Source organism: Acartia tonsa, chromosome 12, assembly GCF_053477335.1.
Source record: "Acartia tonsa isolate MP-2025a chromosome 12, ASM5347733v1, whole genome shotgun sequence".
In the NCBI taxonomy this organism is placed as follows: domain Eukaryota; kingdom Metazoa; phylum Arthropoda; class Copepoda; order Calanoida; family Acartiidae; genus Acartia; species Acartia tonsa.
In genome coordinates, this window is record NC_137271.1 from 6,636,158 (window position 1) to 6,663,337 (window position 27,180).

Consider the following 27,180-nt stretch of genomic DNA (forward strand, 5'->3'; position numbering starts at 1 on the left):
GTAAGAATGATACAAATAACACCTCATCTCATTGAAATTTAAACAACAAATTATTAATATATTAATCAGAAACAACATTTTTATTTTAATTTTTACTAACATGTGTTTTTTTTTTGTCAGCAATCGAGGCAGCGAAAAAGTTACAAGAAGAAAGTGCCAGGTTGAACGGGTTTATGGTAGAACTTCCCTGTCTAAATCACCAGACTGAACTGGCCCTTGGTGATTCCTGCGAAAAGTGTGAGGTAATATAATAATTATTGGGAGTTTGTAGTTGTACTTTGTACTTTGCTTGCTTAATTTAAATTAATAGTAAGGGTTTTGTTGAAATATTTATTTTCATAAATTTAATAGTAAGGGTTTTGGAATATTTGTTTTCATTTGTTTTTGTATGTATCTAGGAGAACAGGGATTACAAAGCAGCAATGGATGTACTTAACAAACTAGTGTCCAGGCTGAGAAACAACAAACGAATTAGAAAGCTGTATAGAAAATACAAGCAAAGAATGTAAGTGTTGTTTATTTATTAGTGTTAATTATTAGTATTTATTTTTAATTTTCTGATTGGGGGGGGGGGGTGTTCAACTTTTCAACGTAGTTAGATTTATCATTTAATTTTAATTATCTTTTTTTTCAGACTTATAAAACCAGTGGATACAAGGTGGAGCAGCAGAGTGAATATGGTCGTGAGATACTTCGAGTTGTTGAAAAATAAGGACTTGTTACAAGAAGTAAAACAATCTCTGATAGCACAAGGAAGTAAGTTATCTGTTATAATAATATTTAAAGTTTTGTTTATTTGGTGACACAAAATTATAAAAATTATTCTTTGATGTGGTGACATAATATTTCAAGTATTTTTTATGTTTAAGTCAAAGATGGTGACACAAAATTATAAATAAAAGTTAAAATTATTTTATTATGTGATGACATAATATTTAAAGTATTTTTTTTGTTTCAGTCAAAGATGTAAAATGGCCATCCGCCATTCAGAATGGTTTGCTTGCAGACATCAGAATTGTCCTGGAGAGGGTGGACATACTAATCACCAAGAGCGCCCAAGGACTGGAGGCAACAATCCCCAGCATGTTCAGTAATTTGGAGACGGTCTTTGAACATCTGGATAACCTGCAGCAGTGTGACAACAGGTTTGTGTTTATGGTTTTACTATTTGCTAATAATAAATAAGATGCATTTTAGTTGAAAAAATGCGCCATACTAATAAAGATATCAAAAATAAAATTTTATTGAAGCAAAGTAGTAGTTAGAGGGGAGGGGATTAGCAATATACAAACAAAACCATCTAAAAACATATTTTATTTTATTTATTTGTATTTTATTTTTTATTTTTTTATGTATAGGTTTGCTGCCACAGTGTATGCCAATCTGAAAAAGCGGGTAGAGAAAATGCTGAATAGTGAAGGGTGGACAACTCTGTTGTTTCTGCACCCCTTCAGCAAGACTTACCTGGAAATGGTGCAGGTATAATTATATAATAATAATAAAATTGCAACAAAAACCTGGAAATGGTGCAGGTATAATAATAATAAAATTGCAACAAAAACTCGTCATAATAGAGAGATGGAAATTGAGATAAAGTTTTAGGCTTTCTTAAAATGTTGAAGTATGAGAAATTTACTTTTTTTCCTAAATGTAATTTATATCAAATATTAATTTCTTTATATTTACAGGAAGGCCTACTTCCCAGTCAGCTGGTTGATAAAGAATATGCAGAATGGATCCTTGAACGTGGCTACCAGTGTGCAGCATTAATCGGAGAACGATTACTAAGGATCCAGTTGTCTAAATTGTCTGACTCTGACGAGGATGAAGAGCAGAATGAAGGAGAGCCACCAGCAGATGATACCAGCATCGAGGAGGACGAGGATGATTCAGGAGAACAACAGGTCCAGGAGGAGACTGAGACTACAAGCAGTGATGATAATGTTATTGGATCACCTCTGTTCGTAGCTGTGTTCAAACAAAGAAAGAACAAAAACAACAACAGGAACGAGCAAAGAAGAAAATTGATGAACTTGCAGTCATGAGATCGGAACTGTATCAAGGACTCAGAAAATGGCGCGTTCAAAATGCCGTAACCCTGACAGACTATTATCAAAAATGGACAAACAATAAAGGAGCACAGAAGAGAGGTTCCAGATCAGCGACACTGGAGCTAATCCATGGAACAGTTGCCAACATGCTTGAAGAAGACCAGTACCCAGCACAAATCAGGGAGCTCTTAGCAAACCTTATTCTTCTGCCTGTAAGCAATTCGAGGGTGGAAAGAATATTTTCCCACCTTAAATTGCTTTTCAGCGAAAGGAGGTATAACCTAAAGGGCCATCTGGTTAAGGAACTTATGTTCCTAGGCTTCAATAATTTGGTTCCCAAATCAAACCTCACAGATTTTTTAAGTTAAGCCATGATGAAGATTGTTTTGAGATCAATCATTTAGCAAAATATTGTATTTTTTGTATGAAAGAATAATAAAATGAAATAAACTTATTAATACAATTGAAAGTAACAGGATCATAATAATGTATTGTATTTGTATTTTCAATTTTGTTTGAACAATATGAAATAAACCTATTATTTATTACAGCTAATTTGTTATTTAACAATCTCCGCTAACCCACCCAACTCGAACTCTCATTGGTCTGTTTGTTTCGTGTCGTCCGACAGATTTTGCGCTCTCCTTGGTTAGGCTCGGAATTGGTAAAGTTAAAGCTAAGAAGATGTCTTTATTTATATTACTAGTAAGTAGTAAAGAGGAGGGAGGGGACTCGAGTATTATTATTATAAAGTCTTCTCCTGTATTTATTTAAATGTATGATTTATGGGGATTACCCACGGAATATGGGGGGGGGGGGGTGGTGGTAAGTAACTGGTAACATGATATTACGGTCAGCCAAGGTGTTCGTACAGAAATGTTGTAAGAATTATTCTTTAGAAAATTCAAGCTATATTTTAAATTTGAGAACTTAAGTAACTGATATAGATATTATATTAATTATTATAAAAAAAAATTTTGTTTGGTATATTAGATAAATAAATAGCTATTTCTGATCATTGATACATCAAAGTCAAGCAATATTTTGAAAAATTAAGTATCACATATAGATATTATAAAAAAACCTTTGGTTGGTATATTAGCTACTTCTGAATCTGATGCATCATTGTAACCCCCCCCCCCCCCACGCCAGAATTCATTAACAATATATATGCACCTGTTTCTCTACTTTGTGTGTGACTCACGTATAAGATATTTTAAGAAATATGATTGGGGGGGGGGGGGGGGGGGTTACATAACATTTTTAAAAAATAATACATAATTAATAAATCTACAAAATCCTATTTCTTTATTTGAACTGACAAACACAACAGAACATAAAGTAACTGGAAAAGTCAAAAGATAAATTAGCAATAACAACTTTGGAGACTTTTTTTCTTTAATTGTGATTGGTTGGTTTATTAAGCATGAAATGCTGCCAAAATGGAAATAAAAAAACAAGCGAAATTAGCAATAAGAACTAAGATTAACTATCTTGATAATCTGGCTACGAGATTGCGTGATGCTATAAAAAAAAACTATTCACCAAACCTCTATTATTCCAAGTCATAAAATTCTAGTGAGGTCATAAACCTTCTTCGTATGTTAATATTTTCCGGAATTTTTATGATTTTCTGACAATGTTTGACCGTAAAGATATGTGAACATATGTAGTATTTTACAAATACATCCCAAATCTAGCATAAGTTGACCCCTTCTCTCCGTATGAAAATGTTAACAGAGGTGTGAAGTCTCAATTTCCGGTCGTTTGAATATATCGGGGAATTTGTATATTTTTAGGGTTATTTTAGTATTTTGAAAATATTGAAAACAGTAACATTTCTCTACGAAATCACCCATCGTTTACGATTTTGAGTATGTTTTGAAAAATACTATAAACTAAAACTATCATTGTCTATAACTGATAAAATTTTGAAAATCGGACCATAAACACCAAAGATATGAGGAAAAATGTGGAAAATAAAAAAATAGCCTAAAACCTGCTAAAAAGCCGTCCGACCGCCATTGATGTTTTATAGTTAATTGTGCTCCTTAATGATGGGAATGTTGTCAAAAACTTTCAGCTTTCTATCTTTTATAGGGGCTGAGTAAATCCCATTTCCCCCATAGCGTTACGGACTGACGGACTGACGGACGGACTGACGGACTGACGGACTGACGGACGGACAAAGTGAATTATAGAGTAGCTTCGCTACTAAAAACATCAATACTTAGAATATTACAACAAAAACTCAGGAAGGAAGGGGACATACCTCAAAGATAATGACTATGTTCTGTCATTTGTCAGCTAAAAATTTTTAGGTTTATGTTTATTTATGATTGGTTTAAACAAAGTGTCTCAACAGTGACAAAAAACTTTACGAACAATAACACTTCTAGATTGTTAGAATATAGCAAGCAGAATATTAATTCATAAGTCTAAAACAAATTGTATATAAAGTTGTAAAATTACATAAATATAGTCTACTCCTCAAAAAATCAAAAAAAAATCAGATAAATACAATAATTATATCATATTAAAAAGTAAAAATGAGCATATTTTGATAGACTTTCTTTTTCTGCATATAGAGTTCCATCCTTTCTAACTAGTATCATATTGTAACAGTAATCTTTATTAAGTTTGAAATCGATAGGACAATTCTAACATTCAAAAACTATAAAAAAAAAGTGCTAAACGTTTCCAACATACGTATGGACAGATGGAAAGACGGGTCAAAGTAAAAACAGATATACAAAAATCTTTATTATAGAGTAGCTGCGACTTTTTAAAAAATATTTATTCAACTAAATACCTAACTAACATTTATTCTGACGATTATGCTTTTCTAAATTGTCAATGAAAAACAAAATAAAAAAAAAGAAGAATTTTATTCTTGAGTAGAGAAGCTTATGAATATGCAAATATAGACCAACCGACTAGATATGATCAAGTAGAAGTCTAGAATCTTCACAACAACATTCAGCCATCTTCTATAATTGAAGCTAAGGAAAAACATTAGTGCTATTTCTAATACTAGCGGCTTTGCCCCAAGAAGTAATTTTAAAAAAAATGTAGTACATGTGGTGGATCTTCATCTTCATCATATTCATAATCAAAAAAAAAAATTAGGATCTTTATCTTCATCATATACATCATCAAAAAAAAAAAATGAGGGGAATATTTTCACTTTTTTGGGGGGTTGGGGGTGTCCCAAGCCTCAAGAAAATAGCCTAAGACCACCACAGGACCAGTAGGTATATTTCCTGAAGAGTAGAATCCGATCGGTTCAGTGGTTACCGAGATCTTAAGGGATAGACGGACAGACATCAAGCTACTTTGTATTATAGATTAATATTGCAGACAGACGGACGAAGCGATCCAAGAAATAAAAAAGGTTTCGCTCCTAAAATAAGGATAAGGATAATCTTTATCAGCGGGTACTTGACAAGTCTTGGCGTTAAAAGGGGTGGGGAAAGGGGTGTTCACCCTCCTGCATTCTAGCTAAACGCTGAGCATTTGAAGGGGCAAGGATGGCCTAGAAAAATAGTTTAGAACTTCCCAAGACTTAAATCTAAAAATAAAATAGCCTAGAGCTAGGACCTATGTGAAGCTTACCCAAAATAGAGCACCTTTCGATTTTTTAGATAGTTCGATTATCAGATATTTCTACTGTATGTAATCTTAATGTTCTAAAAAAATATTCTAACCTGGCCACCTATACATTCATATTTATGGAATCAAAGCTGCATAAAACGAGGATTGCGTGGTAAAAACTAGCATATTTAACTGTAAATAGTAATTAAATTTGTCTAACTAAGATTATCACAATTTTCCAAGATTTTCTTTAATTTTTTACGAGCATAATCCCTCGAGACGACGAATTGACCAAGTTGTTTATAAAATTCATCTCATTTGTATTTCAAATCTTTAATAATAGTGAACAAATTTCTTCTGTATATTTAAATAATTTGTGGAAAAGCTTGGACACTTAAGGTTTGTCACCGTTTATCAAGATTAGATAAAAAAGGTTTTTTTGGTCAACGAATGAGAAATCATGTTTAGAAAATAGATTCGTCCTGAAAAAATTTATAAATTTTTAAAGACAATTAAAATACGAATATAAAAGAAAAAAAACCCATAAGATTTGGGTCAAGAACTTTTTTATTCTTACTTTATTTTTTTGTGGAAAATTGTCTTTATACCATGTGATAAATGATTTTTCAGTTCCAGGACAAACGCAGGAGTCCCAAACGTCGGAGTGGACAAACGCAGGAGTGTTAAAATATTAATTTAAGTAAGTATTTCTATGCAGGTTAGGTTAGGTTAGATTAAGATTTGAATATAAATACAAATAAGCCCCCGCAGGTTGTTAGGCTTTTGAAAAACCTAAATATGGTTTAAAATGGGTTAGTTTAAGTTAAGTGTCCACTCCTGCGTTTGTCCACTCCGACGTTTCGGAGTCTTGCAGTTGTCCTAGGACCGATTTTTCAGATGGCTAAGAACTATCTCTAATCCAGCGGATATTAATCGGTTTCAAAGCCATGCTGAAAATTTAATTATATAATCTTAAAGGAAGGGAGAAGACAACGATATTTTAATTAGTGTCCATTCCTCTATCTATCCTCAAAGGAAAAGAACAGTCTACAAACAGTAGAATTATTAGGGAGGACTAAATTATCATCAAGTGTTTCATCCCTGTATACCTGAGGGTGAAAGTAGTACTGAGATTTTTAAGTGTGCCATAACTTCCGAAATTTATATCATGTAGCTGTGTTTAGTCCCCTAGGAAAATGTGGAGAGATGTCACTGCTTTTGGCCTACCTGTTCTATTGACCTCATAGCAGAGGGAAAGAGAAAGGGAAGTGGGAAAGAATTCGCCTAGAAAAGAGATGGAGAATAGGGTATTTTCTGACGTCAATAGAATAGGTATGCCAAAAGCCATCCTGGGGCATGTTTAAAGCTTTCCTAAGTAGGTAAAACTCAATCGGTTCACAAGTTATTGAAATCTTGAGCTTCAGACAAAAAACCTTACTACTTTATATAATAGGATTAGTAGCAATATGCGTTGAAACTGCATTACTTTTGCACCACTTTTGACGTCACATTCTCCATCTCTTTTTTTGGGGTTTTCTTTCCCACTTCTCCTCTCACCTTCATCATTTTGTGACGTCACAGGAATCAAAAGTGACACAAAAGTAATGCAGTTTGGTCTTCGTCGGTTCAGCGGTTAGCGAGATCCTTCGGTACATACAGACACATAGAGATTCTACTATTTTTTTTAATAAGGATTGGGTAGTTTAATAGTATGAAAGACTATGCGGTGTTGATTTCCCACCAGTATTTTTATGACTTTTTCCTGATGCAAATATTTCACTCAAATTTACAAATGGGGATAAAGAGATATTTAAATACATTATTATAGCCAACGAATGCATTATCCCAAAATTGGGGTTGGGGGATTTTTAAATGCACCCTTCCTCCCATCTAATTTATTGTCTGCTTTAAAAGATTTAAAGGAAAGTATTTGTTAAATCAGAAAAATTTAACCTTTTTTCAATTTTGAAAATCAGTTCAAGAATAAGTAGGTTTCAAATTACACAAAAACATAATGTATCAATTCTCCTTTTTTTTATAAACCTTGCATGAGACTTCCTGTGGGTTTAACCTATTCCTTTACGACTGGTTAACTGCTTCAAAAAACTTTGTTTCTTATTTTTTCAAAGTATTTTACAGAGGTTTTAATATTGTTAAAAGGAAATATAATTGATGCTAGAAGCGAATCCGCTACTACTATTAAAAATACCCTACATTGTTCATTTAAAAACAAGGATGATAACATCCATAAAAGCGAAGCTCTGAAACGATATGACAGACGAACATTAACTTTTGTTGAGTGTCAGAACTGAATATACAAAATATGAAAATATAAGGTTTGACAAAATTATACGTAAATTTGTTGCAAAACTTCTTAAATACAGAATTCTGTTTAAGGACATACTTACATTTTTAATACTTGATTATAGATATGCTTTGCTCATAATATTGTACCTTATTGTAATAGGAATCAGTAATAAAAAAATCAGATCAATCGGATGTTTTTATCACATAAAAAATTGTTATTAAAACAGTAAAAATCAACATGTTTAAAATGGACGTACGGACATTCTGGTAATGATTATGAAGTTGCTACGCTTTCTAAAATCGTACCTTACTACTACAGGAATCACCATGCAAAGTTTGAAATCGATAGGACAATTCTAACATGCCTAAATTAACGAATAAAAGCTAACTATCTCGGACGGACGTACGGACGGACCGACCCTAATTATAGGAAAGCTTCGCTTTAAAAAATTTATCTGTATTACTGTAATAATTTGTATTGTTTTATTTTATTATAAAAACTTTGACTTATTTCTTTCAAGTACAATATCTTTTAATCCCCCAAATCCTAGTCAAATTTACATACAACAAGTTTTACAAATTTTTATTTCAATTACTGAAAGAGGTGTATAGGGGTAAGACAATAGACTATTAGTTAATTGTTGATCAAATTATTGGTGGAAAAGTTTGTTCACTGTTAGTTGTAATACCTACTCAATTAAGATTCAATAAAAAGACCCAATACTTTTTAAGCCAACGAATGAGAGAAAGTTTCCATGTAATGTAGTTTATGTTTTATATTATAGTCAGAAAATATTGCACTTAAAAACATGTATAATGCATCATTGGAATGAACCAACTCCCACTTATTTTCAATTTTTAAAGAAAACTATTTTTTGCGTTTACAGGGTTTTATTCATACAAGGCTATATAACTTTTACAACCCTTACATAACCTAAATTAACCCAAACTAAAATCTGAAATATGCATAATAGATGCTTCTTTCGAAATGTTGTGCTTTTACTCAAAGTACATATCAAGCCAACTTACCCCTCATATTTTTGAGAAAATAAATTAATATAGAAGAGAGAGATTTTTCTTTCAATTCTTAACCCCTGCGGGAGACTTAGCCCTTTATTGCCTATACCTTCAATACCCAATATCAAATATAACCTAAATTACCTAGCAATAAAGTAATAAACTGACAAAAGAAAAACTACCACACTTCCGAATTTTTAAAAATTACAGAGGGTGGGACAAGGCATTTTTATATAAATCTAATTTTTTACTTGTTTTTCCATACATTATTCGATACGATGAAAAAAATAACCGAACACATTAGTAAATGAATAGTGTAGCAACCCCCTGAAGCTACATTTAGCACAGATTTTACAAATGAATATTCAAAATTTCAACTTTCTCCTCGACCCTAGCAATTTTCAAGGCAAAAAGATGAATTTTTACTTCTTAAGTTTAAAATCTAAAATATTTAATATTATATCCTTTAATGTGTTCATTTGCTCATTATGATCACTAGAACTGATACACTGTTTTAATTTAAAAGCTTTGTGTATGAAATAAATTAAATTTTAAGAGATCTTTACTTGTCCTTTGTATGAACTATTTAATGCAATTGTACTTTCAATAGCGCAGCTACTTTATATATAACCGTCGGCACCTTAAAATGTTTTCTATGGCGATGAAGGCCTCTAGCAGAACCTTAAAAATTTTTTTGATATAAATGTTTTATACGCCAGTGTCGGCTCTAGCGGCACTTTAAAACATTTTTGTTATTGCTCTTCTATGGGTGATTTTTCTTAAGAGGGTTGTGGTGCTCTCCCCCAAAACAGCTATAAACCTTCCCATGCCATATGGAAGGCTACATTGTAAAGGAGAAAGCTATCAGTCCAGCGCGGTTAGGAATATCCTTTGGTGCACACAGACACACACAGATCCTGTTACTTTTATATAAGGATGACTGTGCGGCTGTTTAAAGATGATAGGTTACCAGCAATCTTAAGGGATAAGACAATAAACAATAAATTGATGTACATCCTCAATGATGCCAAAGTTATTGGTTGAGATGTTTGAACACTGCTTTTACGGGTACACGTAAACATTGCTGGGTCGTATTTTTATTCGTCTTTTGAACATAATTATCCTTGGTGATGCATATTTTGGTCAGTTTCTGAGCTTTTTAATTGTTTTAAAAACTGTTTTAAAATATGCATTTATCTGAATAATGAGCACTTTAAACTCAACAAAGCTTTTGATGAAAAAATTTTGTTTTGCTTTTAGCCTGTTTCTACACATATAACATCTAATGTAATATAATAAAACTAGTTGATGCGCTCCTAGCATATAGGGCTCTGTATTTTAAGATTCAATAAAATCATTCGTTGTTTTTTTGGTTGGGGGGGGGGGGGGGGAGTTTATATTTTCACTAAAAATAGCCTAAAAACATTTCCTGACCCGTTACTAAACTTCTATGAAAATGTCGGAAATATATCAGATTGAAAAGTATAAATCTCCCTCTGATACACCCCCTAAAACAGTCAGGGGGGGGGGGGGGAGGAGATCAAATATAAAAACTCACACCCTCTTAAAGTTAAAGGGGCGTTTTAAAAAATTGCACCCTTAAAATGTCAATTTACCGATCAAATTATGATTGTTTGACTTTTGAGTATGTTGTTGATTATGTATTATCACCCCTCTTGTTGTCTGTATTAACACCCCTCTTGTTGTTTGTATTACACCCCTCTCAAACACCCCCCTTCAATTTTGATTTAAGTGGCAATTATTGTAAGTTACTTAATGAATTTCATATAATTATTATAAGAGAGACTAAGCATCATAGAACACGTTATTTCGTGCTTAAAGTGCATTATGAACATTCTTTTATTTCATTTCATTCTGTCAATATACAAGAAAAACATTTTAAATAGTTTTTTTTAGGTAAAATTTGCCATAAAATTTTATAGTGTTGACAGAAAAGATAAATAGAAATAGTAGGATGCACACAATTAATTTCTAGAAAAGGTTAAATTCCCACATTTTTTATAGAAAATCCAGGAAGGGATTGGACAATGGTAAAATTGTATAACCACTTATCTCATATGTTTGCCAAAAAATTTTGGGTACTTTTTTTCATTGGTTAGTTCCTAACTAGTATTATCCAAACTTTTAAACCAATAATTTATTATACAAAAGGGTTTGTTATGTTCATCATCATTTGAGATATATGTAAATTTGTTGTCCATAGTCTTATCCTTCAAGATCCCAGGGAAAATCTTTTTGTTTGCCTGTGCAATCCAATCTTCTTTTTACCACCCCTTAAAAGGACGTCCAAGCTTTGAATTTTGAATCCTTTTTCTAAGGCAGTCCAAATATTTTTAGGTTGCGTTTCAATCCCATTATCCCTTCATCCTTTGTCGTATCTCTGCATATACGTCCAAGGGTAGGGGTAAAGGGGGTGTTTACCTCCTCAAACTTTGAAACTCATCACTTAAACTTCTCAAAATTTTAGAAAATACATTACCCCCCCCCCCCCCTTCAAACATTTTAAACCCCTCATTTTACCCCCCTCAAATAAAAAGCTTGGACGTCCCTGTATCTGTGTTTAACCAGGCTAATGTTAAGTTAAATAAATGTTATCTTATGTCTTAATTTTTAAAAATGTTATTGACAATTTTGTCTTTCTACTTATGGACAAAGTTGTTCTTATTTTGATTTGGTGTAGATAAGACAGTGGCCATTTTAAAGAAAAAGGATATTGTTCATTTTATCTAAAGTAATAAAATTCCTTCGATTTTCCAAATTTTATTTTATTTTTGCTTTGTTTTCTTTTGTCAAATTAGCTAGACTATAACAGTAAAAACAAGGATGTAAGCATTCATAATAACGAAGCTCTAACATCTGACGGAAGGACAGACAAACATCAACACTTGTACAGTGTAAAAACTCAATATTGATTAAATGATTTAAGGGTATAAACAAAATTGTATATAAACATTTTGCAAAATTATGGGATTCTTTTTTTTGTAGGACTTTATTATAGAGATTCTTTGCTTTTATTTTTGTACCTTGTTGTTCTAGGAATCATTTTTTCAATAACCAGATGAATAGAATAATTCTATCATACAAAAAAAAATATTTGTCAAAACTTTTTTAGATGGAGTACGGTCTTTCGGATAAACTTTCTTAATTATACCTAACTATACTGTAATTGGATATTGCTTTGAAATTGAAAAGCAAACTACCTCGACAAACGGGCGGAGATGCTGTCCATGACATGAAACGCCATGGTTCAACAACCCAGGATAACCGAGGAGAACCAAATGTCTCCTTTTCTGTCCAAACACCCGGGTTATTGTTAAGTAACACCCATCAGACAACCAATCCTTTTATTGCACGACCTTTGTCTGAGAAGTCCTAACTATGCACGGTAATGAGTTGCACCTGTTTTGGGCCAAGGCATTCCCCCTACTCTAACTACTAATGTCGCGCACTTGACATAGTAGCAGTAGGAACCATTTTTAACGTCTTTAGTTAGAGATTCGAACCTATCGAAGAGCGAGTGCGCTACGTGTGGAGCCACGGTCGCGGGTTAAAAAATTGGTAATTATGTTATAAAATCTTGATCAGTTGGTTTAATCTAGCAGGTTTTACACTTTTCAACCAATAATTTCAATTAACAGGATGGGTTATTTATCATGCTTGAAAGGGAAGAGGGATATACATCAATTTTGTGTCCATTGTCTTATCCCTTAATTTTCATAGAAAAAGATTAATTGAATAAAATTCCCTGCAATAAAAAAGAGATTTTGCTAAATATTTGGAATTCTTACAAAAGCCAAGAATTTGATTAGGAATTTAATTGGAACAAGAATCAAAACATCCAATTCATTAAAACAAAACGATAATGTCCCAAATAATCAAAGGTTTTTTTTTATAAAATAGGGAGAAAAAAAGTTTTTAAAAATATAGACAAAGAGAGAAAAAGAAGAAGAGGTGTAATAATAGCCAGAAAGCAGAATAGCGAAATTGCAAAAAAAAATTTGTATTACAAACTTATAGAACGACAAACAAACATATAGTGTCACTTTTAACTAGCTTTGCTACTAAGATAGTTTTTTATTTCTGCTGTAGTCTATGAATAAAGGAATAGTACAATCGGAGACTAATAAATAATTGCTCAAAACCTTGAAAAATGTACAAAAATGAAAATCCTGTCCTTTATACCTGGTAGATTATTAAGTTTAATTAAGGATAAGTCTGATCTAAAATAAATGCTTTCCCTTTAAATGCCTATTGAGCACTTGAACACCCCCCCTTTTTTATTTAAATTTATAATTTGGGGGGAATTAAAAGTTAACCCAACTTAACCTTACCTAGTCTGAAATATAGTCAATAATTATTTTGCGAAAAACTTAACCTCCCCCCCTATTTTCAATTTACTTCAAAAATATTGGACGGGGGGGAGGGGCTGGTTTCAGAACCCAACTAGACACTTTAAGGGAGTACCCATTAAGTTTGATTAGATAAAGGATTTGTAATCAAACTTTTTATATGAATAGCCTCTCTACAGGTTTAATAAATAGGTAGGTTAATCGGTCAGTCCTCCCAGTTGAGTTAAGATGTTGATTTATTTCTTACTGAATTAAGGTATCCAAATTTCATAGTCGACTATTAGGTAAAAGATATTTTTTTAAAGCGAAGCTTTTCTGCTTTTCAATAACGGTTAGCTCTTTTCGTTAATCTAAACAGGTTATAATTGTCCTATTGATTTCCAACTTTGCATGCTGATTCCTGTAACAGTTAGGCATGACTTAGAAAGCGTAGCAACTCTATAATCGTTACCAGAAAGTCCGTACGTCCATTTAAAACACGAAGATTTTGTATGTTAAAATTATCCTATTTATCTGAAATTTTGAATACTGATTCCTATTACAACAAGGTACAATGTTATAAGCGAAGCATCTCTATAATCAAGTCCTAAAAATATCAGTGTGTACTTAAACAGTATTGTGTATTTTATCAGTTTTGCAACAAATTAACTTACAATTTTCTATTGACTTACTATTAAGTTTATTCAGTTCTGACTCTCTAAAAGTGTTAATGTTTGTTTGTCCTTCCATTTCAGAGCTTCGCTTTTGTAGATGTTGTCATCCTTGTTATAACAAAACTATCTATGTTCTTATAAATATACCCATATATCATTATAATAAAGTAACAGGATGCATGTTTGTCTATCTGTCTGTTTGTGTGTACCGAAGGATCTCGCTAACCGCTGAACCGATCGGGTTCTCCTTAACAGGGTAGCTTCTCATAGGCCCTGGGGAGGTCTATAATTATTTAGGGGAGGGTACCACCACCCTCCCAAGAGAAATCACAAAAAATCGGAATTTTTTCTTTACCTAGAGACTTTAACGCACCAGAAAGAGGTATCGTAGAGACTTGAGGGCAAAATAGATAGGTGTCGTAGTGACTTGAACAAAAAAACACATTTAAAGTGCCAGTAGAGGCCTCTGGGGGCGTATCCGCTAGTATAGATATATAGCAGTGCTACAAGCAATAGTAAAGTAACTCTAGAAAATATCATAAACAAATTCTGTATGCTCTGCCAAATATTTCCATGTAAAGAACACTGGCGCTTACACAAATGTTAAAGAACAAACTCTGACCAAATTATAATGATTATTGAAAGCAAGGATAAAAATTTAGCACTTCTAGCTAAGATATTTAGATTAAAATTGTCTTAGCCAACACAACACAAAATTAATTTTATTGACTTGTCAAAGAATATAAAGTAGCCAAGCTGAAAACATATATTAAATCATAAAAAAACGATTTTAGAATGCAGATTATTATATTAAAAACAAAGATTATCATATTACGAAGAACAATTAATTTACAAACATTGAGAAATTAATTGTTGCATTAGTCAATCACAAATTCCTTTTCAGTTCAGGTTACAAATAAAAATAGTCAGAAGTGGGACAAAGTGACTCAAAAATCATCCATGTGACGTCATAAAAATGCGGGAGATGAGAGGAGAAGTTGGAAAGAAAACCCTTAAAAAGAGATGGATAATACCACATTTTTATGACGTCACATGGCTAATTTTGAAGCACTTTGTCAAACTACAATAGTCATAATTTTTAAACTAAATCTATGATCTATCATCAACATAATCAAAGAGAAAAAAACAGTGGTGGTTGTTGTTGGAAAAGTAGTTGTTATTGTGGAAGTTGCAGCAGTGCAGTGGTTGGAGAAACAGTTGTTATCAGGGTTTTAAAGGTTTCTAGAATAACAAGGATGACAACATCCATAAAAGCGAAGCTCTGAAACGGTAGGACAAACAGATATTAACACTTGTATAATGTCAGAACTGAATAATCAGAATGCGAATGTTTAAGAGTCAAAGCAAAATTGTAAGTAAATTTGTTGAAAAACTGCTTAATACAGGATAATGATTATGGACATACTTACATTTTTAGGACTTGATTATAGAGTTGCTTCGCTTATAATATTGTACTTTGTTGTCCCAGGAATCAGTATACCAAAAATCAGACCAATCGGATAATTAGGTCACATACAAATTTGTTGTTAAAAATGTAAAAAAAATCAACATGTTTAAAATGGACGTACGGACATTCTGGTAATGATTATAGAGTTGCTACGCTTTCTAACTCGTACCTAACTACTAAAGGAATCACCATGCAAAATTTGAAATCGATAGGACAATTCTAACATGCCTAAATTAACGAAAAAAAACTATTTAAAAAAGTAAAAAAATCAACATATTTAAAATGGACGTACGGACATTTTGGTAATGATTATAGAGTTGCTACGCTTTCTAAATCGTACCTAACTACGAAAGGAATCACCATGCAAAATTTGAAATCGATAGGACAATTCTAACATGCCTAAATTAACGAAAAAAACTAATTAAAAATTTTTAAAAAATCAACATGTTTAAAATGGACGTACGGACATTTTGGTAATGATTATAGAGTTGCTACGCTTTCTAAATCGTACCTAACTACTAAAGGAATCACCATGCAAAATTTGAAATCGATAGGACAATTCTAACATGTCTAAATTAACGAAAAAAGCTATCCGTTACGGACGTACGGACGTACGGACGGACGGACCGACCCTAATTATAGAAAAGCTTCGCTTTTAATAAAAAACAATGAGTTTAATACCTTATCCTTATACACAAGGACTCTGGCAGGAAATTGACAACTTATTCATACGTACTGTACTAAATCAATCTTTACGTGGACTAATTTAACCAAATTAGGGTTTTTTTAGGTTTTTTATAATTCATACAACCCCCTTAAGTTATTCATTACAATAGAATACAATTTTAAAATTTATTTACTGTGTAAATATGCATAAATATGACGTTTTTACTGACAATTAGGTTGATTTTTACTCAAAGCATTTTTCTTGTAGACAATAAAATGATTATAACTTTCGTTCTATTTAAGATAAATTGATGAAATAAAAAGTATTTTCAATTTTATTATGCTGAGAAGTCACTTATTGGTTTTAAGAAATAATAAACCCCTTTGAGTTGGGGAGGGGGGGGGGCGTTGAGTATCGAAATAATGAAACTAATGTAAATTTCTTTTTATGGTGGGTTTTAATGATTCATATAGCAGCCAAACTGTTTTTAGGCAATACCCCTTTGTCTGTCTGTCCCTCTGTCTGTCTGTTTTTTTGTCTGTCTGTCACTCCACTTGTCAGTCTATCTGTCTAACTGCCTCTTTTTCGGATTTCAATGAATCATCTAGCATAGCCTAATTCTAATTTGTTAATGCCTCAAAAACTGTCTGTCTGTCCGTCTGTCTGTCTATCCCTCCATCTGTCTGATCATTCACAGGTTCTCTATTGGATTTTATTTAATGAATTGTCTATTATGGTCAAACTGTAATTTGATCATTCTTCTTGCCTGTCTGTCTGTCTCGTCTATCTGCTGAGTTTCTACCATTGGTCTAACAGACTGATTCACTTAATTAACCCCTTACGGTCGGGCCCCTTACCGCACCTTAATCAGTCGGGGGGGGGGGGGGTCACCCCCCTGCAACCAACCCCTAGCCCTCCGGGGCTTAAAAAATCCTATAAAAGAACCTAACCTTATTTTTCTCAGACACCATTTGACCAATAGGGATGATTTCTTAAACTTAAGCTTTTATGATTATAAACTAACTCCTAGATTATAAGTCACCCCCTGCCGCCAACCCCTAGCCCTCCAGGGCTCCAAAAACCCTAAAAATGAACCTACCTTTATTTTTCTCAGAAACCATTTGACCAATAGGGATGATTTCTTAAACTTAAGCTTTTATGGTTATAAACTAACTTTTAGATTTTAAGTCGCCCCCCTGCCGCCAACCCCTAGCCCTCCGGGGCTCCAAAAAATCCTAAAAATGAACCTTACCTTAATTTTCTCAGAAACCATTTGACTAATAGGGATGATTTCTTAAACTTAAGCTTTTATGATTATAAACTAACTCCTGGATTATAAGTCACCCCCTTGAAAATAAAGGTTAGGTTCATTTTTATGGGTTTTTTTGATCACCCGAGGACTAGGGTTAGAAGCAGGGGGGTGACTTCTATACCAAAAGCTAGTTTATAACCATAAAGGCTTAAGTTTAAGAATTCATCTCTATTGGTCAAATGGTTTCTGAGAAAATTAAGGTTAGGTTCATTTTTAGGGTTTTTTTGAGCCCCGGAGGGCTAGGAGTAGGCGGCAGGGGGGTGACTTCTAAACTATAAGTTAGTTTATAACCATAAAAGCTTAAGTTTAAGAAATCATCCCTATTGGTCAAATGGTTTCTGAGAAAATTAAGGTTATGTTCATTTTTAGGGGGGTTTTGAGCCCCAGGGGGCTAGGGGATGGGGGTAGGGGGTTGACTTTGAAACCATAAGATGTTCATACCCCTAAAAGCTTAAGTCCAAAAATTTGCATGGTTCATCAAGTGGTTCCGGAGAACCCCCCCCCCCCCCACAGCATCAAAAAAGCTTCAGTTACGTCCCCCTTTTAAACGTAAGCTTTTCTTATATGTCAACATAACATATCTAAATTTCATAGAGATCCGCAGCCGTTTTCCCTGCTGACCGCCTGATGCGGCCGCTGAAATTTATATTTGATATTTCTAATATAAAATTTACTTAAAGATAAACATTTTCTGTAAAAAAAATTGTTCTTCTAGCTTCAAAAATAAGAAAATTACAGCCGTTTAAAATTTTTAAGTAAAAAAAGTTGTTAAATAAAAAGTTGAACTAAGCAAAAATTGACTTTGACTTATAAAAGGTCGGAAATTTATTATCAAACAGGGGACTTGCACAAAAAAGATTTAGCCCTCTAGGTCTAATAGGAACTGAGATAATAGGGGGGGAGCGTTGAACGCCCACCCCATCACCAACCGATTAAGGTGCGGCAAGGGGCCCGACTGTTAAGGGTTAATAATACATATTTAATAATTCATATTAAAATCGATAATACTGTAAAAATGGTTGAATGCTTGTTTCAATAGAAAATTAGATTTAACTAATAATAATGTTGAATCTTGTACCAGGAGATAAACAAATAACCTTGTGTTGCAATAAAAAATAAAAAAATTATCCCATTTACTTATTAAAAAAAGTGTAATACTGTATCTATAATCTTTTTGTACATAAATGATAATAATATCAGGTTATATTCCATTAATTTATAACCACCTAAATTTTTTGACACTTACAACTTTTAACAGCTCCCTTTAACCAAAATCAAGGATAGTTTATTTAAGTATGTCACCAAAACTTCATTACATAAGTAATACATTTTTACAAACTTTAAAAAGAGGATTGGGAAATATCTCCCTCCCCAACATTAACTTTAATCACTATTGTAAACAATATTAAAAGTTATAAATATATATCAATCAAGATCTTTAGAGGTATTAACTGTGGTTTAATTACATATGTATGAGAGCTCCTTCTTGTGTCAATCACTTTTATTTACTGATTAAAATTTGTACAGTACATTTGTACAGAATATTGCAAGATTTTTTTTAGTTAAGTCTGGAAATTAATGATTAATTTATCTAAAAATAGATAGCATAGAATTATCTTAATCAGTGGCTTAATTTTATACACCCGCCTTAAACACCTCCCCCCCTCCCCCACTCTTTATTTTAAGGGGTGTAAATTTATTTCCTTTACACCCCCTTGGAATTTATAGAGGGGTGTGTCTGAGGGTGTAGGCTCTTGTCAAGAGGGTGGACATAGGTGGACACCTAGGGAGGTGTATCCATCCCCCTTAATTTTACAAGGGTGGTGTAAACAACCCCTACACCAACCTTTTGCACGCCTTTGATCTTAACTATACTTTTAGTGTACATAAAGTTGTAAATTCAGTAACTATTCTACAAAAATTACCTTCCTAAATTGATATATGATTTTCAGGGTAATCTCCGGTGGACTAAACATTAAAATTTTATGGAAAAAAAGATATCTTTGGAACATGCATGACTTGAAATTATCCCCCCTTTGTACTCAATACGCATTTTTTATTCTAAGTGCGTCAATTTTGCGTTTAAAGATACCCTTAGTTTAAGCATTAATTTCTCCAAAAAATGATGAAAAAAGATAAATTTTTTTTGATAAAATGATAAAAGTATATGTAAAATGAAATAACCAGCAAAAAAAATTACAAAATTACGTTAAATAGAACGAAAATTAGAGCGTTTTGTATGCCTTATAAAATGCGTATTTCTCATGAAAATTGTAATGATTTAGTGTGTTGAGTAAAATATTTACAAACTTCCCGCTTTTATAAGAAGCTAGAGCCTTTGTGTATATGTTAAAATCACATGTTTTTATTCATGTTTCTATGACACAGGAATATTTCAATTTTTTTTTGTTTTTTTAGACGATTTCTCTTGGGAGGGTGGTGGTATCTTCCTCAAAATGGTATAAATCCTCCAAGGACCTAGGGAAAGCTACCCTGTAAAGGAGAACTATATCAGTTCAGCGGTTGGCAATATGCTGACAGAAAAACAAACATTGTGTTACTTTATTATAAGGAATGTCTGCTTCTCTGTAAATTAATCATCTACGATTTTACCTTGACTTGTTTCTTTCATAATTTTATAAATAGAAATTTTCTGTTCTTTTGGATATTTATTTGTATACTTTGCGTTATTATGCTTTTTACCTTGCAATATGAAGAATCCATGTCAGTACTACAAAACCAATTAGTGTTTGGTACCCAGGCTATACAAAAAATTATTAAATCTACAAATTTCAAAACATAAGTTAAAAGTATTGGGTATAGTCCCCTAGTAATCTCTGTCTCAGCAATTTACCTTTATTTGTGCTTATATAAGCATTTTTGTCAGATTTAAGTAGGACGTGCTCACATCGGGAAAGTCCACACTTTACAACAAAAGTGGCTTACTTAAATCGGACATGTCGGACTAACGAGCCATTTTCGTAGGTTAATTGCTTACTTGAAGAACTATTATTGCCCTATAAACCCCTAAAAAACCCCAAAAATAAGGGTGGCTGATAAGAATCAGCAAAATCGGACGCTTTTGAGGTAAATGTCTTACAGATTAAGATTTTAATCCGGATTATTTTTCCTCAAAATTTAATCCCTTCTCAGCCATTTAGGCTATATTTGTAGTTGATTGCTTACTTATATCTTCCATTTTTGCTACAAAATCCTTACTTAAACAAGCCATTTTTGTGATTAATGTCCTACTTATATCTTCCATTTTTGCTACAAATTCCTTACTTAAACAAGCCATTTTTGGGGTTGATTGCTTACTTAAATCCTCCATTTTTGCTGCAAAACCCTTACTTAAATAAGCCATTTTTTGGGTTGATTACTTACTTAAATCATCCATTTTTGTTGCAAAATCCTTACTTAAATAAGCCATTTTTGGGGTTGATTGCTTACTTAAATCATCCATTTTTGCTACAAAATCCTTACTTAAATAAGCCATTTTTGGGGTTGATTGCTTACTTAAATCATCCATTTTTGCTACAAAATCCTTACTTAAATAAGCCATTTTTGGGGTTGATTACTTACTTAAATCATCCATTTTTGTTGCAAAATCCTTACTTAAATAAGCTATTTTTGAGGTTGATTGCTTACTTAAATCATCCATTTTTGCTACAAAGTCCTTACTTAAATAAGCCATTTTTGGGGTTGAGTACTTACTTAAATCATCCATTTTTGTTGCAAAATCCTTACTTAATTAAGCCATTTTTGGGGTTGATTGCTTACTTAAATCATCCATTTTTGTTGCAAAACCCTTACTTAAATAAGCCATTTTTGGGGTTGATTACTTACTTAAATCATCCATTTTTGTTGCAAAACCCTTACTTAAATAAGCCATTTTTGGGGTTGATTGCTTACTTAAATCATCCATTTTTGCTACAAAGTCCTTACTTAAATAAGCCATTTTTGGGGTTGATTACTTACTTAAATCATCCATTTTTGTTGCAAAATCCTTACTTAATTAAGCCATTTTTGGAGTTGATTGCTTACTTAAATCATTCATTTTTGTTGCAAAACCCTTACTTAAATAAGCCATTTTTGGGGTTGATTACTTACTTAAATCATCCATTTTGGTTGCAAAATCCTTACTTAAATAAGCCATTTTTGTGATAAACTTCCTACTTATATCTTCCATTTTTGTTACAAAATCCTTACTTAAACAAGCCATTTTTGTGATTAAATACCTACTTTTATCTTCCATATTGGCTACAAAATTCTTACTCAAACAAGCCATTTTTGTAATTAATCTCCCACTTATATATTCCATTTTTGTTACAAAATTCTTACTTAAACAAGCCATTTTTGAGATTAATTCCTTACTTAAATCTTCCATTTTTGCTACAAAATCCTTACTTAAACAAGCCATTTTTTGTGATTTATTTCCTACTTTCATGATGAAAATTGGCAAAATTGAACCTATAATTAATGTAAAAAAAAAACTTTATAAGTCAAATTATATTAAACTACATGATATTATACAGTATTACAATACATTCAAAAATTTTATATTCTTTTCATGTTTAAAAAAGGACTGATAAAAGTTTGTTTTAAATTTATACAAATTAGATGTTTAAATCAAATTCACTAGTTTTCTGCATAAATCAATCTTCTGTTTCTGATTTAAAGTTGTGTTATAAAGTTCCAGCAAAACCACTCTAACCACAGACTGAGACAATCTGCCTTTGAAGTGATTCTAATGTACTCTAATGATATTTTGATTGATTTATCAACTCTGTTCTCCAATGAAGTAAACTCCTGAGAAAAAATTACTAAAAATAATATATATTTAATATTGATATGAAATACACAAAACTACTCTTTCTAACATATGTTTCTTTAATATTTACAATAAATATTCATGGATTATTATTAACATTTAGAATAAATAAATAATAGTAAAATATCTAATATAGTATTTGTCATTTGGGATTAGACTTTTATTCAAAAAAAATTAAAAAATTTAAAGCTATTATATATAAAAACAAGCAATGAAGTGCACTGATGTCTAAGGGGGGAGGGATGTACAGGTATGATAACCCCCACCCCCAATGAAATTTGGCATTTAGGAACTAAGACATCATTGTGGAGCTTCTATGTAATACAGCATGACACACAAAAAAGTATTTTTTAGGGTTTACAGACCATATTACTTAGTGTATCAAAAAAAGTAGCATATGTTCTTGATCTCTTAACATTTCCACACAAGAAAAATTTTTAGAAAGAGCCTAAATTTTGAAAAAGTAACTTAAGAAAAAGTAACTTACATAAGTTTTAAGTAAAAAGTTAAAATAAGTTTTAAGTTGAGAGCATTTTTTGAGTCTTGTAAGCATAATGATATTTTCATGATCCTAACTTTATTAACAAAAAAAGATATCAACAAAATAAAATTTCATCAAAATGAGTTTTGATTTTCAAAAGCATAATTTACCAGAGATCTAAAGAGATATGTCGAAAAGGGGGCCAAATAAATGTCGGAATTCATCCTTTATTATACACATTGTGATGAAAAAATTAAGTTTTTAAAGTTACAAGCATTTTTCTATTATTGGGATTATTTATACCCACAAATTTTAGTCCAAGGTAAAAAGTTTTGGGAATTTACAACCTGAAATGGAAATTACCACCACTTTCAAAAAAAAGCTTGGAAGTCCTTGAAAATGTAAGAATCAATCTAAAACCACAAACAATTGGCAAAACTTAATGAAACTTGGTGAAAATATGAAGATTGTTAGCATAATTATCCCTAAAAATTTCAGCTCTTTATCTTTTATAAACCCTGAACCACTTCATTATGCAATTTACATTTTTCTGGATATTTTGCTATAATAGTCCATAAGTGTACAGATTTACTGTATATTGTTTCTATTTGTTAATGCAACACATATGATAAAAGAAAAAGATTCTGTTTAAAGTAAAATGCTTATGTATTGATCAAAAAATATTTTTTTTGATTTTTTACTGATCCACTTCATTATGCAAATCCAAAGAAAATCAATGGGAAAAATTTATTTTGCAATTTTCTCCTCTTTAAAAGATTGAAACTCATAAAATAAAATTTTTAAAGGAATTTATGCATTAATTATTATGAAAAACAGTATAAAGTAGAAATTAATGATTTTTATAAATAAGAAATATTCGAAAAAAAGAAATTCGACCCTTATCACTTTAGAGGACAGCTGCTGAACCCCAGTTTTTGGATGAAGCTAAATACATGTTAAAGATATAAATTACCCTCAAAAGTATACAAAAATGTTTTTTCATGTGTCAAAAAAATCCATTTTAAAATCTTGATTTTGATGATGGTGGCCTTTAAGGTGCTCTTACTGGTGGTGATGGTGAGCCAAAGTTATCAGAGTGCATGGCCATGATGACAACTTATATATTGCACTATGGTCCAATTTTTGTAGTCATAGCAGCCTCAAGCCATGCAGTATTAAAATAGAAAAAAATGCAATTTAAATTACTCTAATTCATAAGGTAAATATTGTAGTTTTTAGATAATGGTTATATTTTGTGTCGGGAGGCTCCATTGGAGGCTGCTATGACTACAAAAAATGGTACATAGGTTAATAGACAAGTTGTTGTAATGGGCATGTACATTTGGCTCACCATCACCATCACCTGGAGTATCTCAAAGGACATCATCCTTAAAATCAAAATTTTAAAGTTGAATTTTTTAATACATTAAAAAACATTTTAGTATACTTTTAAGGGTAATTTTTATCTTTAACATGTATTAAGCTACATCCATTAGACTGGAGGTCAGCAGTTGTCCTCTAAAGTGATAAAGGTTGAATTTTTTTTCCTAATATTTCTTATTTAGAAAATTCATTAATTTCTACCTTATACTGTTTTTCATAATAACTAATGCATAAATCCCTTAAAAAATTGTTATTTTATCAGATTCAATCTTTAAAAGAGGAGAAAAGTGCATAATAAATGTTTCTCCATTGATTTTCTTTGGATTTGCATAATGAAGGAGACCAGTAAAAAAATATAAAAAAAATAGTTTTTCATTGACACATAAGCAATTTACTTTAAACAGAATCTTTTTCTTTTATCATATGTGTTGCTTTATCAAATAGAAACAATGTACAGTAAATCTGTACAATTATGGACTGCCATAGACAAAATATACAGAAAATGTAAAATGCATAATGAAGTGCTTCAGGGTTTAGGAGTTGAAAAAATCATGTTTCCCCCTTTCTGTCTCAGATGGATGGACAGACAGATAGACATTTCAAATAATAGAGTAGCTTCACTACTAATTATAGAGTAGCGCTTTGCTACTAAAAATAAGCTCAGAACTCATATTTATAGTTTAAGGGGGGTCTTTTGCTCCACTAGCCTCTAGAAAGGAAGTCCTGAAATGAAATGTGTAATGGTTACTTAGTTAAGTTATGTTAAAAAAGTTTTCTTTAAAAAAATCAGATTGATATCTTTAAAAATATGCTCAGAACTTATATTTTTAGTGTTTTGGGGGTTCTTTTGTTCCACTAGCCCCTAGAAGTAAAGTCCCAAAATTCAATTTTTACATTTTACAGGTAGATCAAATCATATAAATGAGCTTACAAGCTATAAAAACAAGCCCAACAATCCAGGGCAAAATTTGGTACTGAATTATACATATTCTTGTATCATTTGCTGCATAACTAAAACACACACACATAGAAAAACTTTTGGGTACCTACATTTTTGGGTAATGCCATAGAAATGATAAGGGAGTAATAAAAAAAATTTTATTTGTGTAAGAACCAAATATATTTTGAAAGTTTTTAAAAAACAGAGGGGGAGAGGAATGAGGATACTTTGTTAAATAGTTTAATGTTGCTGCCCTACTTATGAATATACTTATCCTTGTTTCAAATTAGTATAGTATAATGTTGCTGTGCTAAATATGTATATTACTGTCCTTGTTAACATTAGAAGGAATAATGTTGCTGCGTTACTAATGTCTTTGTTAAATTTAGATTATTATAATGTTGCTGACAAACTTGTGGAAATAAATGCACATGTTAAAATCAGTAATTTACCACAAAAATGGCACAATTAAGTAAGCAATTTACTTTTTTTCATGCTTACTCCACGAGGAGAGATTACTAGGGACAGCATAATATAATTTTGCTGCGCTATTTATGAATACACTTCAACATTACTTAAACATCACTATTGTATAATATTGCTGCTCTACTTATATTTATACTTGTCCATGTTAAATTCAGTATAGTAAAATAATGCTGTTCTTCTTATGAACATACTTGTCCTTATACCAGTATTACCTCTAGGGGCTCGGTGACGCTTCGGGTGCAATTCCTATCCACGCCACCTTGAACCTACTCTGTGTTTTAATTGCAGTGTAAAGCGCTCAATCGCCCAGTGTATTAAGTAAGGTAACACCCAATAGACAACCAAATCTTTGATTGCACGAATTTTGTCTCAAGTCCTAACTGCATTTTTAGTCCATTGTTGTATCCCTTCAGATATCTGATAGTATTGGATAACAATAAAATATAATGTAGAGGGAGAGGTCAATAGCAGATAAATAATGCATTAACATTAGTTAAAATATAATTTCAATCGTGATAATTTTATTAACCATGCTACAATGTTAAGAGGAGGGATAGGACACTTAGAGGTTAGTTAATATACAGCCCTTGGTCAAAAATTTTATGATTAATATTTGGAAGGGAGATTAATTTTATTCATTTTCATATAACTAAGATTTTACGAATTTCACCAACAACTTGTATCCACCGCAGCGTAAAGATAATAATTTTTAAGCTGTAAGGGACAGGGATCTTAATGGATATGACAATGCATGATAAATTATAATACTCCCTAATGATAATAAACAAGATTACTCCTTCAAGATTTAAGTTATTGGCTGAAAATCTACTCATACAACAAATAAAATAATGTGTTTATAAAACTCTGGATACCATTGTAATTAACAGTCCAATGCCCCCCACCTCCCTGGTGAAGGATTATATATCACATCGTTTTAAAAGCATTTTCAAGGATACAAAATTTTATTACAAAATTAATTCCAGATTTGTTGTTTTATTCAGAGTTACTCAGAAACTGTTTTTAAACCGCGGAAATTAATTAAATTCTGAGCCATACTGGAATAGTTATTTGTTGTATCGTATTATAAATAATTTTCCCGAATTTAAAAATGTACAATAATAAGTTTTGTAAGCCCCGAGATTCCTAAGGCTAATAAAACTGGCTATAATCTTATGATTGTACATTTTTCAGTATGGCCTAGTACCGAAAATATTTTTTTCCAGTTTGGCTTCAAAACCAATTAAAATCCGCTAAATTATAACCAGTTCTAATCCATACTGAAAAAAATCATGTATAGCAACTTATTACAGACAATTTTCCACGAGTATTAAAACAAAATATCATGAAATTAAAATCCGTTTTCTTAGCCAGGTCCTTCAACCATTCAGAGCTAACAAAACTGGTTTTAATATTTTAATTTTTTCAATCTAATATCCGCGGAAAGCTAACTATAATACGAGGCAATAAATAATTATTATTTTTGAATAATATACTGTTTTTAAAAAGTAACAGGATCTATGTGTGTCTCTGTCTATTTAAGGGAGGATACCACCACCCTCCCAAGAAAAATCGCCCCCCCCCCAAAAAAAAAAACGAACAACAAAATAACTAATAGTTTGG

General features: G+C 31.8%; 2 protein-coding genes across 2 annotated transcripts in view; one reads left to right on the forward strand and one right to left on the reverse strand.

The window, feature by feature from the left end:
* Positions 1-600: 600 nt before the first annotated feature.
* Positions 601-1,570, forward strand: LOC145334111 (uncharacterized). Its single transcript, XM_080179400.1, has 3 exons — positions 601-756; positions 959-1,145; positions 1,359-1,570. The coding sequence occupies exons 1-3, from the start codon at positions 678-680 to the stop codon at positions 1,483-1,485; spliced, it is 393 nt and encodes a 130-aa protein (XP_080035526.1). The 5' UTR covers positions 601-677; the 3' UTR covers positions 1,486-1,570.
* Positions 1,571-15,092: 13,522 nt separating this feature from the next.
* The window catches only part of LOC145333670 (uncharacterized), a 33,715-nt gene continuing 21,627 nt past the window's right edge, over positions 15,093-27,180 (reverse strand). Inside the window, exons 8-9 of the mRNA XM_080178878.1 lie at positions 20,143-20,201; positions 15,093-15,234 (exon numbers count right to left, since the gene is read on the reverse strand). Coding sequence (XP_080035004.1) covers positions 15,217-15,234; positions 20,143-20,201 — 77 coding nt within the window. The 3' untranslated portion in view covers positions 15,093-15,216. The remainder of the gene's footprint in view (positions 15,235-20,142; positions 20,202-27,180) is intronic.

Excerpts from the sequence above, each read along its gene's own strand:
- LOC145334111 (XM_080179400.1), top strand. The coding sequence starts at position 678 with ATGGTCGTGAGATACTTCGAGTTGTTGAAAAATAAGGACTTGTTACAA. Across the intron at positions 757-958 it reads ATCTCTGATAGCACAAGGAA|TCAAAGATGTAAAATGGCCA; the intron begins GTAAGTTATCTG and ends TTTTTGTTTCAG. Across the intron at positions 1,146-1,358 it reads CTGCAGCAGTGTGACAACAG|GTTTGCTGCCACAGTGTATG; the intron begins GTTTGTGTTTAT and ends TTTTATGTATAG.